Source organism: Pelodiscus sinensis, chromosome 10 (assembly GCF_052426305.1).
Source record: "Pelodiscus sinensis isolate ZL-2025 chromosome 10, ASM5242630v1, whole genome shotgun sequence".
Taxonomy (NCBI): Eukaryota; Metazoa; Chordata; order Testudines; family Trionychidae; genus Pelodiscus; species Pelodiscus sinensis.
The window spans coordinates 9,061,867-9,079,989 of NC_143061.1; the positions used below are offsets into that span (position 1 = coordinate 9,061,867).

Sequence of the window (18,123 nt, forward strand, 5' to 3'; positions counted from 1 at the left end):
AAACTCCTTACGTCTATTGCTGAAAGGGCCCCTAATTCCAAGGGACATTAGTTAGCTCAGTACAGAGTGTTCTGCACTGGCTATGTCCTATTGGTTCCAAAGAGGATGGGAGAGAGACTGTTCTCAGTAATGACAGATGGCAGAACAAGGAGCAATGGTCTCAAGTTACAGTGGGAGAGGTCTAGGTTGGATATTAGGAAAAACTATTTCACTAGGAGAGTGGTGAAGCACTGGAATGGGTTCCCTGGGGAGGTGGTGGACTCTCCATCACTAAAGGTTTTTAAGTCTCGGCTTGACAAAGCCCTGGCTGGGCTGATTTAGTTGGGATTGGTCCTGCTTTGGGCAGGGGTCTGGATTCGATGACCTCCTGAGGTCTCTTCCAGCCCTATGATTCTATGATTTTCTAATTCTATAGTGAGTAGCAGAGATAAGCAGTTTGGGGTTCATCTCATTGTTCCAGACAGAGATAATGTCTCTATGATCGGCTGTTCTGGCAGCAGTGTTGGGGTGTGGTCAGCCTTATTGCCTATAAGCAGTGAAGATGTCCTGTTCCTTCTGTCTATGCCCAGTATTTGGCTTGTGAACACCATTACGTGCCACAGACGTTATGGCTGGGGAGTAGAGCTGGACAGTGAAACACCCAGCTGAGTCCATGGCTTTGACTACATGTAGGTCCACAGCACCCTAGCAATGAGCAACTTTGGTTCCCTAATCACACCCATCGATCCTTTGATTTGAACAGTGAGGAAAACAAGTCTGCCCTGGGGTTTATTGCTTTGAACATCACCATGTGAAAACCTTTCTCCTTTCCTCCTTATCTGACAGTGAGATGTACATGAGCATGATACTCTAGTTTTAGGCACGTGGTGTTTTTCTATTAATGTCAGTGGAATAGGATGAAGCTTTGAGAACTACAACCTATGTTCTGTTACAAAAATGTCTACAAATGACTCACAAAAAAGTTGATTCTTGAAATGTTCCAGCCCCATAATCCTGATACTGTTAACATTAGTTACACTACTGGGGACAAATTCTTCCATCAAATACCACAGTGTGATCCTTTGGCAACATTTGAAGCAACATTTGGCTCAGTGTGTGTAGGGTTGCAATACACTAGCCATTAATAGTGTCTGTTTATGAAGGCATGAACTGTTCAAAAACATAGGAGTATAAAGTATCTGTTTATTGTATGCTTCAGAGGGGTAGCCGAGTTAATCTGTAACTGGAAAAGTTTAAAAAATAACAAATAATCTAGCAGCACTTTAAAGACTAACAAAACGTGTAGATGGTATCATGAGTTTTCGTGGGTACAACTCACTTCTTCAGATGACTGGAGTATTACAAGTCCAGATCCATGAATAAATAAGGGAAGGGAGGAGCGGGGGGGAGAAGGAAGGGGGAAGAGAAAAAAGGAGTGAATTAGATTATTCAAGTTACAAGAGGCTGATAAGAACAATTTGCACCTCTATAAGTACCCATTGGTTGGTTGGTTGGTTAAGTCATTAGGAAGTGGCAGGTAGTGTGGGAGACAGCCAATATCTTTTCATTCCTCTCTGATAGGAATCAAACGTGTAAATGAATTTAAGTTCCAACCCTTCCCTTGTGGAATTAGCCTGAAACAGTACCGTGACTTAGAGATCCATTAATGAGTGCCCAGGAAGGTTAAAGAGTTCTCCAACAGGTTTCTGTGTGTTGCCTTTTTAGATATCTGATTTGTGTCCATTAATTCTTACTGTTTACAAGGTTGGATAAGAATTCTAATTTGTCTTCTCTCATAGTATGTGAGCAAGCTTATGCTCTTTGGATGCATTTGTTCTTAATTTTTTATCTATTTCATTTTTTCTGTTGCTCAAAATTGGGGGGAAAGCTAATAATTATGTCATGATAATAGAAATTGAGATTCAAAAGTTAAAACTTTGTAACCATTAAAACACAAATTGTCCTTCGTCACATATCAAAGTCGACATCCTTAAATCAAATACCAATGGCTTGTCAGGCGAAGTTCGAAAAAAAATGCTGTTGATCTGTAAATTTCAGTGATCGTTGATGGAAATGGTTTTCGGTGGTTTGGTTGTGGATGGTGAAATTTATGTTTACCGACACTTATGATTAAAAATGGAATCCTTCCAAGCCTACCTATATGGGATGGAGAGCCACCATTTTTGCTATATATAAGCTGTAAAATAAAACCACCCACTCCTGCAGCCCTTCTTTTTGTTAGTCGGGTCACGCAAGTGGGCTCTTACTTACTAGGCAATAGTCTAGTTAAGATTGTGCAACCAAGCACTCAGAAGTTAACTGATGCAGAATTAAAGCTGAGCACCCAACTTTAGTCCTGTGTATATATTTTAAAACTAGAAGATTAACCCAGTGTTGCTTGGGTCCTAAATTCAAATAAGTTTTGTTTTTCTTCATTTAAATCATTGTTTTGGGGTGGTGCTGCGGTTGAGGGATTCAGAATGCAGGCTGCCCAGGGGAGGGAGCACAACTTCAGTCCTTTCTTACTGCGGCAGCTTGGAGCCAGATGAAAAGTGCCTGTCCATAGCTGCTGCAGCTACAGCAGGCACAGCTGGGGGGAGAGATGAATGTCCCCTATCTGTGGGACAGACAGACAGAGAGACACACAACCAAACAAACTCTCTGAAATATACAGTAGATAGCTATCCCTTTCTCCACTCCTGTCCCCTGCTGGCCCAATAGGATTATAGCTGTCCCATTCCCCCTATCTGGCCCCTTGTTACCTCTGTCCCTCCTATCACACCCCTCCCTTTCCATTTTCTGAGAAACAATTGAATTTCAGGCACATCCCATTGTCCTGGCACAATCAAGCCCTGACCTTGCTCTAAGTTATGATAATAGTACGCTGGCTACCAAATTTGGTGGTTGGGCCTAGCTCTTACCGTTTAGGAGTTCTTAAACATATGGACTCATGGACAAACAGACAGACACACATTTCTAAAATAAATAGTAAGATATGGCCTCCTTTCTATGATTGCATTTGACGTGACCCAATAATACAATCTGGGCAAGTGTTCAAATTGAAATTTCTGATGCAACCTTGTATTAAGAACACCCACAACATGTATTTACCTGGCAGCATTAGAGCTGTCTGAAATACCGTCTCTATCTAACCTGATTACCTAAGAGATGAGAATACAATATAAGAGTTGATAGAATTACAGGCCTTAGCATTGTTGTGTTGTTGTTTTCAGTCTCTTGTCCTCATGTGTTTGGAAACTCAAAAGGATTGCAGTTTTGCCCTAACTCCTGGTTTTGGCCTGCAGATTCTTATGTGATATGACTTGCCAAGATGCAGCCTTAGGGCTTGATTCATGGAGATACTGAACACAGAAGAAAATGGGAGTTATAGGTGTTCAGCACTTTTGTCCTTACCATGAGCACCTTAGACCCCTGTTCTCCAATAAACTTTGTGTGGGCAGAGCCATGCAATAGCATGGAACACCCTGAAGTTAAAAGGTCTGCGCATAGAAAGAGAGTTCATTTCAAAGGGTCTTGGGGTGTAATCCTGCAGGGTCCTGGTCCAGCAAAGCACTTAAATTTGATGATGGAATTGATGGGACGATTCATATGCTTCGGTTCTTTGCTGGATTGGGATCATAGTACAGTAATCAGTATCTCAAAGGGTCAACATTTGAATTTAACAAATGTGCTGCTACTAATTGCTCTCTATAATCTGTTAGAGAGAAACACTGACAGCTAAAAGGATGCAGAGATGAACTTTATGTTGATTCCAAAAAAAAAATTGGAATACATCATGCACTCTCTAAAGTTATCCAGAATAGGACACGTCCTTTTTATAGTGTCCTTCAGAAGAGATATCATGTAAAAATAAGTTAACATAAAGTTCCAAGTTTTTCTTTTTTTATTTTGAAACAGATGAGTACTGTTGGCATCACAGAAAACGTAAAGGGTGATAACAAGAAGTTTGAGATCTGGTATAATGGTCGAGAAGAAGTCTATATCATCCAGGTACAGACAATGTTTTTTATGTAAGGGAATTCACTTCCTGCCAGCTGTTTCCTTTAACAAGGCTGTTATTTCCTTGTCTGCTCTATTCTGGGTGCTACTGATTCTGTAGTGGGGGAGATAGAGACACTATGAATGAAACTAGTTTTTGATGTTAATGTTACTCCCCATTCTCATAATAAACACATTATGAAAGTGTACCTCAGAGAAGCAGTGATTCTTAGAGCTGCTAATGAAATACTAACCCTGCCTATATCATTAAGGAAACTAGTGTGGCTGTGCTATGGGTGAACTTTTAGACCCAGTGTAAATTGTTATTTTGTAAAGTTCCCTTTGGTCCCAGTTCTGGTCATAGCGGTTTATCACAAGGAAGGGCTAAAAGCAAATTTTAGATTAAAGCGTCCCTAGAGTTGAACTCTATCTGCTTATATTTGCTTTGCACCTTTCCTATGTTTACAGGCATCTTCTGTTGAGCTGAAAAACATCTGGGTTTCTGAGATTAGAAAAGTCCTGACAGGACAACTGGAAGCATGTAGAGGTAGGACACCGTGTGTGAGCTTTGTGATGTTGTATTGACTCTGTATCTGACAGTCCAACAGCTAAAATGGGTTATTGAACGGGTATGTGCTGCCAAATACAATCAGCAAGAGCAGACCCAATATGTGGAAAATCAACATAATTGCAAGCGAAACACATGACTGAAGGTTGACCCTTATTCAACTAGTGAGCACTAGTCTTTTGTCTTGCTCATAAAACATGACGCTGAGGGTACGTCTAGACTGTGGGGGTTTTCTGGGATACCAGAGGTATATACTGTAAACACATTATGAAAGTGTACCTTAGAGTAGCAGCGATTCTTAGAGCTGCTCATGAAATACGAACCCTGCCTATATCTTTCAGGAAACTATTGTGGCCATGGTATGGATGAAAAAGAAAACACAATGATGAGAAATGATGTGGGAGTCCAGTTAGAAAAATAAGAGGAACTTTTAGACCCAGAGGTATCCCAGAAAAACTCCGCCGCGTCCAGGGAATGCGTTTGTTCTTCCGCTTTTTTGTGGAAGAGCAAACATGCTCTTTTGAGGAGCCCTGTATACCTCGTTCTACGAGGAATAAGGGCTCTTCTAAGAGAGGAGGCTTTTCTGCCATTTGGCCCCGTCTAAATGGGCCCAAATGGCGGAAAAGCCTCTTTCAGAAAAGCAGTCGGAAAAAGCTAGACAATTTACATAGCTTTTTCTGAAAAAAAGCTATAGTGTAGACCTAGCCTGAGAAGGAGGGTAGTTTCGTGGCTACAGTGTTAGCCTCAGACTCTGGAAATAGTAGTTCAATTTCCTACTCCACCATAGACTTCCTGTGTCACTTTGGGTGAATCACTTAATTTCCCCAGGTGTTTTTCCATCTCTTAAGTGGAGGAAGTACCACTTCCTTGCCTCACAGGGTGTTGTGAGGGTGAATGCAGGAAACCATGTTAGGTGCCCTAATTCCATACTAATGGCCTATCGAGGGACCAAAAATATGTATGAAAAAACATTGAATGAGGCCTTGTGATGCTGGGCTATACAGTGGGGTCCTTATAGTTCTTCCTTGCAAACTATTGGCTTTTACCTGTAGTGCTGGAACAATTTGCATAGCGGGACTGCTATGGCATTGACACCAACTGTAAATCCTATATAAGATGCCCTTTCTCTGGCCTTTGCAGCCTTGCATGTCCCAAATCCTCACCATCCTACCTACCTATTTCCCTCACCACACCCCACTGCCCCTCTATATACTCCCTATTTCCTCAAGGCCACCACGCATCTTATATATGAGAATCCAGAGTGAGGCATCTAATTAGTGGAGCCATGCCTGTGGGCCACTAATTAGGTGGGCAGCTCTTCATTCTCTTGTAAACCTGAGCAGCCACACACACCTTAGAGAGAACTATTCACAGACCATCTGAATGCGGGTTGCGGACCACTGGTGATCCACAGACCAGAGTCTGAGAACCTTTGCCAGAAGATACAGTACAGGAAACCTGGGCTGAGTCATACATAGCTAGTGTAATGGTATATCTGTGTCACTGAGCTACCCTTCCTGCCTGTTGTATCGAAATTTCCTTAAGTTAAAATGATTCATCAAGGTCAGCAGAATCTCACTGGTTCTCTAACTTGTTAGTGAAGCTGAAGCTCCAAAACTATATGTTTTGACTTGAAGATTTTCACCTGAGCAGCACATGTGACATTTCAGGTGGTGGTGGTGGTATTTTCCATATTCTCTTATGTCTCTACAGAAAAGAAATGACCAGTGTCGTTTGAAGCTATTTTTTTTTCTTTTTCTAACAGAAGCGAGCCAGCTACACCAAAGAATCACCGAAAGTGTGTACCATGCACCAATGAATTCCTCCAACTCAACGAGGTAAGCACAGTCTTAATGGTGAATCATAGAATATTAGAACTGGAAGGGACCTCAAGAGATCATGAAGTCCAGTCCCCTACCATCATGGCAGAACCAAGCATGATCTACATAATTCCTGATAAATGTCTGTCTAACCCTGCTCTTAAATATCTTCAGCGATGGAGATTCCACAACCTCCCTAGGCAGTTTATTCCAGCATTTAACCACCCTGACAATTAGGAAGTTTTTTTCTAATGTCCAACCTAAACCTCCCTTGCTGCAGTTTAAGCCCATTGCTTCTTGTCCTATCCTCAGAGGCCATGGACAACAATTTCCCCCCTTCTCTCTTTGACCCCCTTTTAGATACCTGAAAACCTCTCTCATGTCCCCTCTGTCTTCTCTTTTCCAAACTAAACAAACCCAATTCCTTCAGCCTTGCCGCATAGCTTATGTTTTCTAGACCTTTAATCATTTTTGTTGCTCTTCTCTGGACTTTCTCCAATTTCTCCACATCTTTCTTGAAATGTGGTACCCAGAACTTGACACAATACTCCAACTGAGGCCTCCAGTTGAGGCCTAATCAGCGCAGAGTAGAGTGGAAGAATGTCTTCTTGTGTATTGCTCACAACACTCCTGTTAATGCATCCCACAATCATGATCCCTTTCTGCAGTACTCCTTCTTAGACAGTCATTTCCCATTCTGTATGTGTGAAACGGATTGTTCCTTCCTAAGTGGAGCACTTTGCATTTGTCCTTATTAAACTTCATCCTATTTACCTCAGACCAGTTCTCCAGTTTGTCTATATCATTTTGAATTATGACCCTATCCTCCAAAGCACTTGCAACCCCTCCCAGCTTGGTATCATCTGCAAACTTAATAAGCATACTCTCTATGCCACCATCTAAATCTTTGATGAAGAGATTGGACAGAACCAGTCCCAAAACAACCCCTGCAGAACCCCACTTGTCATGTTCTTCCAGCATGACTGTGAACCATTAATAACTACTCTCTGAGAATGGTTGTCCAGCCAGTTATGCACCCACCGTACAGTAGCCTCGTCTAAGTTTTATTTGCCTAGTTTATTGATAATGTCATGCGAGACCATTCAAATGCCTTACTAAAGTCTAGGCATACCACATCCACCACTTCTCCCTTATCCACAAGACTTGTTGTCCTATCAAAGAAAGCTATCAGATTGGTTGGACATGATTTGTTTTTTGCAAATCCATGCTGACTGTTACCTATCTCCTTATTTTCTTCCAGATGTTTGCAGATGAATTCCTTAATTAGCTGCTCCATTATCTTTCCTGGCACAGAAGTTAGACTGACTGGTCTGTAGTTTCCTGGGTTGTTCTTATTTCCTCTTTTAAACATGAGCACAATATTTGCCCTTTTCCAGTCTTCTAGAATCTCTCCCGACTTTCATGATTTTTCAAAGATGATAGCTAATGGCTCAGATTCCTCCTCTATCTGTTCCTTGAGTATTGTAGGATGCATTTCATCAGGCCCTGGTGACTTGAAGACATCTAACTTTTCTAAGTAATTTTTAACTTGTTCTTTTTTTATTTTAACTTCTAAACCTGCCCCATTTCCACTAGCATTCACTATGTTAGGTATCCCTTCATCATCAAACTTCTTGGTGAAGACTGAAACAAAGAAGTCATTAAGCCACCTCTGCCATTTCCAAGTTTCCTGTTATCGTTTCTCCCTCCTCACTAAGCAATGGGTCTACCCAGTCCTTGGTCTTCCTCTTGCTTCTAATATATTTAGAGAATGTCTTCTTGTTACCCTTTATGTCTCTAGCTAGATTGAGCTCATTTTGTGCCTTTGCCTTTCTAATCTTGCCCCTGCATACGTGTGTTGTTTGCTTTTATTCATCCTTTGACCTAGTTTCCACTTTTTATATGACTCCTTTTTGATTTTTAGATCATACAAGATCTACTGGTTAAGGCTGCAAGCCAAGGCAGTTTTTTGCCAAATGATGAGTAACGTTAGTTTGAACCAAAGGGTTTGGTTTGAACTAATGTGTCCCGGCATGCACATTCACTTTCGAAACAGCTGTTGATCGGAGTAACGCACCGGCGAGATCATGCTAATGTAGCGCGGGATATTTAAATCCCCGCTTCCTTGACTATTTCGAATGCCTACATTTGCATCCCTAGTTTGAACTAGGGTGCAAGTGTAGACATACCCTGAATTTACTTAAATTCTGCCTTCCTGAAATCCATTGTCTGTATTTTGCTGTTCTTCCTTCTACCATTCCTTAGTATAATGAATGCTATGAATTCATGATCACTTTCACCCAAGTTGCCTTCCACTTTCAAATTTTCAACTAGTTTCCTATTTGCTAAAATCAAATCAAGAACAGCTTTCCCCCCAGTAGCTTTCTCAAGCTGCTGAAATAAAAAATAATTGTCTCCAATGCAGTTCAAGTACTTACTGGATAATCTGTGCCCTGCTGTGTTAGTTTCCCAACATCTGTCCGAATAGTTGAAATCCCCCATCACCACCAAAGCACTGATATCAGAATATCTTTTACCTGGTGCAATCTTAGTATCTTTTGGTGCCAATGAATTATGAATCTGTTAAGTTACTTCTCAGGCATACCATTGTCTTCAATATCTTCACCCCGCATAAAGTCAGACAAAGATTTTGCCATAATCTCAAAGAAAAATGCACTCAATACACTGGAATTTGCTTTTGCAAAGGAACCAGGGGCATCTATGAATTTTTACTGGAATCAACTGAAATTGGGCCAAACATAATTGAAAATGATCGTGGACTTCAATGAGGCCATCAGCAAATATGGCCTGCATTTAAAAAGGACATGCTGGCCTGATGTTCTGTGGGTAGGGTTGGGGATATTCTTTTGAACATTTCCTGCAGCTTTTGATTGTGTTTAACTTTATCAACCAAACCTAAAGGTCGTGTGGGACACAGCCAGCCTGTTGGCTGCTTGTGCTCTGCAGTACCATTTCAGAGACTATCACTGGAAATGACTTTGTCTGAAAACCTTGGAATGTTCCAGAAATGGTGCTTTATTTGCCTGAAATGTAACCACAATGAAGATCTCTGGGTGAACATGTCCAGAGCACAGAAAGAGGAAGGAATTCCAATGGAAAGTAAATTGCAATCAGAAAAATTTACCAAACCAAGCTAGATATGTAACCCTGTACCATGGCAATTTTCAGTGACAGAACTTCTGAAGCAGAAGCACTAGGTTTAATACTTCAGCCAACAGTTAAGTAACTTGAGGAGACACTGGCTATATATGTTAGTTTAATCTCCAACAGATGAAACAGAAGGAAAAATAAAGAGCTTACTCTCTTGACTTCCTGGGGAAAGAGAATTGCCCTTTATCCAAACTGTCACAATAGTGCAAGACCTGTGCATGGTGATTGCTCATATGGGCTGTGAGGAGAGGCCCTTTATGAAGGAACAATGATACTATTTGCCCCGCCTGCTATCCTAACAAGGGCGAGCCTGGGGCCTATCTGGTGTGTTGACTAGTAGGATTAGAGACACAAGAATCTGGGTACAAAATATCTTAAACCAACAGAGGAGAAGGAGTGTCACCAGCCTTTTGCTGAGTTTTCTGACATCCATAAATAGCCATTCTGCACAATTGGAGTTCACTGGATTTTCACGGGTGGAGCCAGAGGAATGGAGGTGTGTGTTCAAAGGACAGCTACACCCTGTGACATGCTCCTGCAGAGAGGATGATCTTCCTATGACTGTGACAAACCTGTGATTGGAAAGGATGCACAGGTTCAACCAAACTCAGCAGCAGTATTGTTCGATGAGCAACCTATATCATTAGTGCTCCAGCTGCGTCTAGAAAGTAATTAATTAATTAGACTGTATTACAGTCAGTGGATATGCAATCCATCCTGGGTTGCTCAGATACAAAAGGTACCAGACCACAAAAGGTCGTGTTGTTCACAATGATACTGTAAACCTTCCTTGCAACATCAGAGAAGTCTGATGGGATGAACCCATCTCTGTGTCGCTATGCAGTGTGCTTTCTTTCCTCCAGTCATATGCAGACACCCCCTCTTTGTGCTGCAAGTCCACAAGATAAAGCAGAGCTGGGCTGCATAGCTATGTCTAGACTGGCATGATTTTCCACAAATGCTTTTAGCGGAAAAGTTTTCCGTTAAAAGCATTTGCGGAAAAGAGCATCTAGATTGGCATGGGCACTTTTCCACAAAAGCACTTTTTGTGGAAAAGCGTCCGTGCCAATCTAGACGCGCTTTTGCGCAAAAAAGCCCCGATCACCATTTTCGCGATCAGGGCTTTTTTGCGCAAAACAAATATGAGCTGTCTACACTGGCCCTTTTGCGCAAAAGCTTTTGCGCAAATGGACTTTTGCCCAAACGGGAGCAGCATAGTATTTCCGCAAGAAGCACTGATTTCAGACAGTGGGAAATCAGTGTTCTTGCGGAAATTCAAGCGGCCAGTGTAGACATCTGGGAAGTTTTTCCGCAAAAGCAGCTGCTTTTGTGGAAAAACTTGCCAGTCTAGACATAGCCCATCAGTATTTAGAGTGGACACCTGATAGAAAAATCCAGAGTTCAGCAGGGAGTAATCAAAATCAGAGTTCCCCAAGCCAGGGGCTCATTGGGCTGACCAGAGGTGAAAGAAAGGGATGCACCCCGGTGCACCGCTCTGGCAAGAGCCAGCAGGGAGCTATGTAAAGAGCCATTAAAGGAGGTATTTAAAGAGCTAGGGAGCTATTTACAGGTCGTCTCTCACACTGCTGCTGGTTTCCTTACAGCAGTATCCCTACATTGACTGCCCACAGCTCCCTTGTGGCCAGGTAAGGATACCTGGCCCCACACTCCCCCCCGCCCCCATATTCTCCCTCCAGGGGACTCCAGATAAGGGATGTAAGCAACTAGTCAACTATCTGATAAGCATAAGTCGGAAAGTCAACTAGTGATGCAACTAGTCACGTCTCCCTCCCTTGCTGCCCCACTGGGACTCTTGTACATTTCAAAGGCTGAGGCGCCACAGGGAGCGTGGGGCCTGTTCAAAGGCAGAGGTGCCCTTATAGACTAATCGAATAGTAAATGGAAATCCAATCGACTATTTGATTAATTATTTAATCTAAATTTAACATCCCTACTCCAGATCAAGGAAGGATGTGAGGTTGACCTGATCCTATTTTCCCCCCGTCTGACCTTCATGTTTCTCTTCCCCAGTCTATGCCCACAACTGTTCTCCCTTCCCTTATTTCTCATTCCCATTTATCCCCCTTCCCTCACTGCAGTCCCAGTTCCTCCCCGCATATTCCTCTGCTCCCTTCTCAGCAAGTGTTTGCATGTGTGATTGTTATTTTCTTTAAAAAAAATTGTTTTAGGGCTTTCTGAGACCTCCTTCCCCAGAGCCACACCCTGGCTATGAGTAAGGCTGGCTTTTGGTCCTCTTTGGCTCTTTCTCTGTACATGCTCACTCTAATCCAGTGGCTTTCAACCTGTGGTCTGCAGACCCTGGTGGAACTGCAGACTATGCCTACGATTTCCAAAGGGGTCTGCGTCTCCAGGCAGAATGTTTAGGGGTCCTGGAAAGGAAAGAGAGACTGAAAACCACTGGTGTAATCCATTCAGCATCATGAGCCGTAGGCACAAGGCTAACTGAAGAAGTGAAGTATTTTGCCAATAGCAAAGGGAGAGTGGGTGCCATGCACTTGCTGAGGGCAAACCTCAAGTGGGTAAGACCCTTGTATTATGATCAAAGCCAGAGTTTGATCCCCAGGTCTGGGCAAAAAAAATTGGTCGACGAGGTCACGTAAGAAAAGTTTTTGGTTTTTCCCCCTAGGGGCTATATTTAGGCAACTCTTTACTTAAATTACCCCAGATTTGGAATACTAACCATACCCACCCCTAGCTCCCAGCCCTGACTCCTGCACCTTGCACTCACACCCATCCCCCTATCCTGAGCCTCCTGAATCCCCACACTGTGCCCTAAGCTCCACCTCCACATCCAGCCGCCTGCCTTGAGCCTCCTGCAGCCCCACCTTCTGTCCTGAACCCCCCTCCACACCCAGCCCCCTGCCCTGAGTCCCCCACCCCCTGCCCTAAGCCTCCTGGACTCCCAGACCCCTGTCCTATACTTCCCCATACCTGCATACATGCCAGTGGAAACGAAACTGCATTAATAACAGAAAACCAGAGTTATTGCTTTAATTACATATATTTTACATTCAGAATATTTTACATTACAAATCCTCTTCAGGTTTCAGGTTTCACTCCTTGCCAGGTGGAATATATTCACTTCTGGTTTCATGTGATGTAACCGCACTGTCTGGGACAGTAAAGGCGGATCCAGTTTTATATTCAGTATATAAACAGAGATTGGGACAACCCCACCCTTATTCGATGAGTCTCTTGTGTCAGGTGCACAATTTACAGTAGAAAGAAAGTGGAAAAAAATGCCTTCTAAGAATGTGAGGGAGGGGCAGGTTGCAATAGGACAGAACCTGTAAGAAAATTAAGTTACTTTCATCCCTGGGGCTGATATGTCATTTTCATAGCCACCAATACACAAGAGAGCAACCTAGCCAGTATCCCTGCCTCTGACTGACCTAACAGGATAGACCAGCTACCTATATTGCATGTGGAGGCAAACTCTCAGGCTACGTCTACAATGCAAAGGTTTTGCGCAAAAACATCTGTTTTTGCACAAAAATTCATGGAGTGTCCACACATCAAGCATGTTTTTTCACAAGAAAATTTACAGTGAATCGACGGAACAGAGGGGTTTTTGTGGTATAGGTGTTCCTCTTTTTACATTCAGAATAACTTATTTTTGCACAAGAGTTATTGCGCAAAAAGATGTGTGTGGATGGGCAGCAGGGTTTTTTTGCACAAAAACAGTCTATCAAAACAAGCACAGGTACCCTGGTGGCCATTCTGTTAATGTCAATCACAGCTTTCTTGCGAGAGAGCATCCAAGAAAAAGCGCATCACTTTTCCAATGCACTTTTGCAGGGTGGATGCGTTCTTGCGCAAGAAGCTTGCAGTGTAGACGTAGCCTCAATGTAAGAATCAAACCAGCAACCTTCAGGATTATAATTAAATGCCCTAACCGCTCCTGCAGAAGAGAGGTGTGCAAAAGCACCAGCATATTTAATAACATCTTGTGCCTTCTCTGTGGGTATTAAAGCACAGCAATTTGGGAAGCACTATATGTTTCCCAAAGGCCCTGTAAAGTGGGTAATTATTATTATCCCCATTTCGTGAAGGAAGTTGAGGCACACAGATAGCATATGACATTGTTGCTAGACATCATTTGGACAAAGCCCTTAGTAGGATTACAAAAGCATAGCTACGTGTAAGGATGATGAGAATATCCACAGTCACGTTGGGTGGGATAAAACATATAAACCTAGATTTACCCGGTGTGCCTGAGGTCATTAACTCAAATAAGTTTTGTTTTTCTTCATTTAAATCATTGTTCTGGGCATGAGGAGTTCAGTATGCAGGCTGCCCCAGGAAGAGATGACAGCCCCAGCCCTCTGCCACTGTAGCAGCTGGGGGATGGGTGCATGTCCCCTGGCTGGGGGACAGACAGACACACACACTCTCTGAAATATAGGATACATCTAGAGTATGGAGTTTTTTCAGGATAACAGAGATATTCCGAAAAAACTCTGCCGCGTCCAGGGAACACGTCTGCTCTTTCGCCTTTTTTTTTTTTTTTGCACTCTTTTGGAAGTCCTATCTTCCTCCTTCCATGAGGACGAAGGGATCTTCCGAAAGAGGAGGATTTTCCAAAATTTGGCCCAGTGTAGATGGGCCAAATTTCGGAAGGGCCTCTTCCAAAAAAACTATCGGAGTGCCATTGTGTACCTTTTCCCGATAGATCAGTATAGTCTAGACATAGCCATATAGTAGATAGCATCCCTTTCTCTACCCCTGCCGGCCTAATGCAGTTATAGCTGTCCCAGTCCCTATCTCTAGCCCCTTGCTGCCCTCCTGTGATCATTCTGCAGTATAACTCCCTCCTGCCAGACCCCCCAACCCCACCTTTCCATTTTATGAGAAACAATAAAATTCTAGGCACATCCCATTGTCCTGGCACAGCCAAACCCCGACCTTGCCTTACGTTATTATAAGAAGGAAGCTGCATTCCAAATTTGGTGGGCCTAGCTCCTACCAATTAGGAGGAGTTCTTGAACAAACAGACTCACAGACAAACAGACAGATTCAGAGACAGATGCACATCTCTAAAATATATAGTAATATGGTATAATCCCTCATACATCACAGTGTAAGCCAACATTGTTCTGATGTGGTTATTTCGAAATTTTCCTAGCCTAGTTTATTCCAGACTTGTGCACTCTTAGGTCATGGCACCATCCTCCCAAGCAGGTGGAACTAGCCATGGTCAGGATGGAAAGTGTCCTAACAGAGCATAGTGTAGAGCGGGGACTGTTTTGTATCCAAACACTCTGGTCTTCCAATAGAATTCTCATTCTGCTATTCATAAGAACTCTTAAAAGTCATAGCCTCTGGTGTCACCTGCAGAAGCTAAGTGGGCAACAAGGGGTGATTTGGATCCAGATCTGGATTAGGTTTGGTCTGGTATTCAGGGTTTGGGTTCATAGGTCAAATCAGAGTCTGAGCTTCCAGTCACTGGCATCAGAATCTCCCAAGCTGCTTTTGATGAAATTCTGACCTGGAATTCTGGAAATCTCACAAGCTCTCCTGGGATTTCCCACCATTTTGTGACAAAATCTATCAAGAACAATTCTGGTCCTATCTGTACCAGAAATGAGACTCTCTAAAAGCATACGGGTGGGTTTGAACATAGAGATTTATATCCAAACAAAAACCCTCCCCTCACATTTGAATGGGTTCTGATCTGAGGTTTTCTGATTAATTTTTCTCACCACCCGGGTTTAATATGAAAGGCTTGGCGTCAGTGTTCAGATTATTTGTGTGGGCAAAAGAGGGATGGAATTGTTGGTTATGCCATCGTTCCAACACCATGGTAAACAGTTGAGGATTGTATCAACCTAAAAGTGCACCTTGAATCACTGTGTGATATAATAATCTGACTATTGTTTTGTTTCCTTTGTCCAAAGGTATAGCAGGAAGTCATCAAGTTTGTATGAAAATAAATCTGAGCCAACAAGCCTGGAAACATCTAATAACAGGAACAGAACCTCCAGTCCCAGCACGAGACAAAAGAGAGGTAGGAGGTCTGGGCAGTGTGGAATGTTTCCTCCTGGGGGGTGATATTTACATCTCCGCACACCCTGCTCTGGATTCTTCAAAGGGACGCTGCTGGGTTGAATCAAGCCTAACATGAAAAACAAGGTTTTACAAAACTTAATGTCAGAACTTAATCAATCATGTCCATAGTTATTTTTCAAAATCCCAATGTCGGTTAAAGAAAACTTCAGAAGATAAGCGGCTGCTTATTTAGCTGGTGACTGTCAGCTAACCAGGGTCGGACAATTGTTTGATAAGTGTCTAATAAGTCCTCAAGCTGCATTTTTCTTTCTTTACCTAACTGTACATCTTAATTATTATCAATGGCAATATTTATTCATTGGTCAACATTTACCAACGCTTACTGCTAAAAATCAAATCTTTTCCACCTCGGTGTTGGGCATAGACTTGATTTTTAAATCAGTCATCTGTGCTATTGCATGTGCAATTTGTTCATGCAGTCTCTCTCTCGCTGTAACCCAAATGACTACAGCAGCCAAAAAGGCCAGCATCCACTGGACAAGAGGCTGTATTCAGTATAGAAACTCACTATGGGCATGTCTGCATAGCAGGGCAAAAGTCGAATTAAAGTACTTGAACTTCAGCTATGTCAATTGCGTAGCTGAAGTCAAAATAGCTTAATTAGGCTTTTGGCGTGATCTACACAGCAGGAAGTCGAAGGAAGATCACTATTTCTTTGACTTCCCTTACTCCTCTGGAGATGAGGGTTATAGGAGTTGGAGTAAGAAGTCCTCCAGCTCAACATTATTTCAAAATAAGGACTTGCTGTGTAGATGCGAAATAACGTTAGTGATGCTGAAATAATTCTGCTGTGTAGACGTACCCTATGGCTCCTGCAGAAAATGATTGTCCTGAGGCAACTCAAGGTGGTACAGCATGTAGAAGCCCAACTTCTAAGCAACATAGGACATTGGAAAACAATGGGGATGTGTGATCAAAATGTCCTCGTTCACCCATTTGTGCGGACATCTGACTTGAAGTGTTTAATTTCTTTCTCCTTTTCCCCATGTGAACAAACACATCAAAATTAGGGTGAAACCCCCAGACATACCCACGTCTTATAATTTTCCTTGTGACTCCTTAGTGACTAAAAGCCATGAGCAAATGTCCCATTCTTTAAAAGGATGAAATGTGTATAAACCTTATTTTCCCTGTTTTTGGCATCTTTAGAGTTACTTCCTTTTATTTTCCTTGCAAAATGCTGTTCAAAACACACACACACACGATTGTTGTCTTTGTATAGCAGCTTGTCTGCTAAGTAGGAAGTGATGGGATGTGCTTCTCTTTGGAATCACAGTGCGTCTGTGGCTTGTCAGTCTGGATAGTATCTGGATGCATTGTCTCTTTATGTTTCCCTGGTACTTCGTCTCCATTTATGTCTCCTTTGTGATAATCAATTGGCAGTGAAACAGTGTCCATGTAAGGCAGAGGGGCCGGGCATGTATACACAAGTGGCCAAAACACAGAGTCTGAGGGCAGAAAACCTGTCTTACAGTCTTTCCTCTGGCATAGACTTTCCTGGGTGACCTACCCATCATAGAGCTAGAAAACAGCTTGGCAGCTGAGTTTGGACCTGGGGTCTTGATTCAGTTAATTTATTTTATTAATATAAATGTGGGTGAGTGCGTGTCTGCTAGTCTTGGAAGCCCAGAGTCACGGAATCTAGCTCCAACTGTGACTTCTCCCAGTAGATGTCATGATCAGGGAGCATGGCTGTGTATCCAGTTAGGAGACTGGTTTGTTTGTGTTAGTGGCATGTGAATGCACAGAAGACATGTGCATTCACATGCTAACCAAAAGATACAATGCATTATTGTATGCCAGCTGAATTGCATGCCGGCTGTTGGAGAGAAGCCAGCAGGTAAGGCATAAATCATGCCAAGCATATGAATAGCTGATATAGATTTCAAAGTGACATATCACAACCATGGCCTAGTGTGTTGAGGCTACAAATACTCATTGTCTTTATTTTTCCCACACGATAATGCTTCACCTCTTATTTCCCACCGGAGCCATGAGCTGCTGCCTATTAAAATCACACAGTGACACTTTTTCAAGGGACCAGGCGCCAGGTTATGTGTTTAATTAGCTTGCTGCTAAACTGCATTTATTTTACTTTTCAAATAGCTGCATTCCTCCCCAGTTTTCTTTATTTGTACTCGCCATGGAAACTCAGCGAGCCAAAATCATCCCTGGTGTAATGCATTGGTTTATACTAGGGATCCGCTTGTTCAGTTTACCTGGCTTCATGTCACCTTTTCAGCTGTTGCACAAGCTTGGACTTAATCTAAAGGATTTTTCTGTTGTTGTTGTCATCCAGCTCTGGCCTTTCCTTTCCCATAAGCTGAAAGGTGACCCTTCCTGCCTTATTTCTTTTCCCTCTGCCTCTCTCTCCTAGCTGATGCTTCCACCAGCCTTAACCTTGAGTGCTCAGCTCTTGCTAGAAAGCGATTCACATTACAAGGTCTTTCCAACCGCAGAGCTCCACCTAAAGGTAAAATCACCCCATGCAGCGTT

General features: G+C 42.7%; 1 protein-coding gene across 6 annotated transcripts in view; it reads left to right on the forward strand.

The window, feature by feature from the left end:
• Positions 1 to 18,123, forward strand: part of MCF2L2 (MCF.2 cell line derived transforming sequence-like 2) — a 317,180-nt gene that overhangs the window by 274,380 nt on the left and 24,677 nt on the right. For 3 of the 6 annotated variants that reach the window (XM_075938060.2, XM_089780737.1, XM_089780738.1), the window contains exons 23-27: positions 3,898 to 3,990; positions 4,447 to 4,525; positions 6,312 to 6,384; positions 15,456 to 15,565; positions 18,005 to 18,100. In XM_075938060.2, coding sequence (XP_075794175.1) covers positions 3,898 to 3,990; positions 4,447 to 4,525; positions 6,312 to 6,384; positions 15,456 to 15,565; positions 18,005 to 18,100 — 451 coding nt within the window. The remainder of the gene's footprint in view (positions 1 to 3,897; positions 3,991 to 4,446; positions 4,526 to 6,311; positions 6,385 to 15,455; positions 15,566 to 18,004; positions 18,101 to 18,123) is intronic. The other 3 variants (XM_075938055.2, XM_075938058.2, XM_075938059.2) reach the window with 1 other exon arrangement.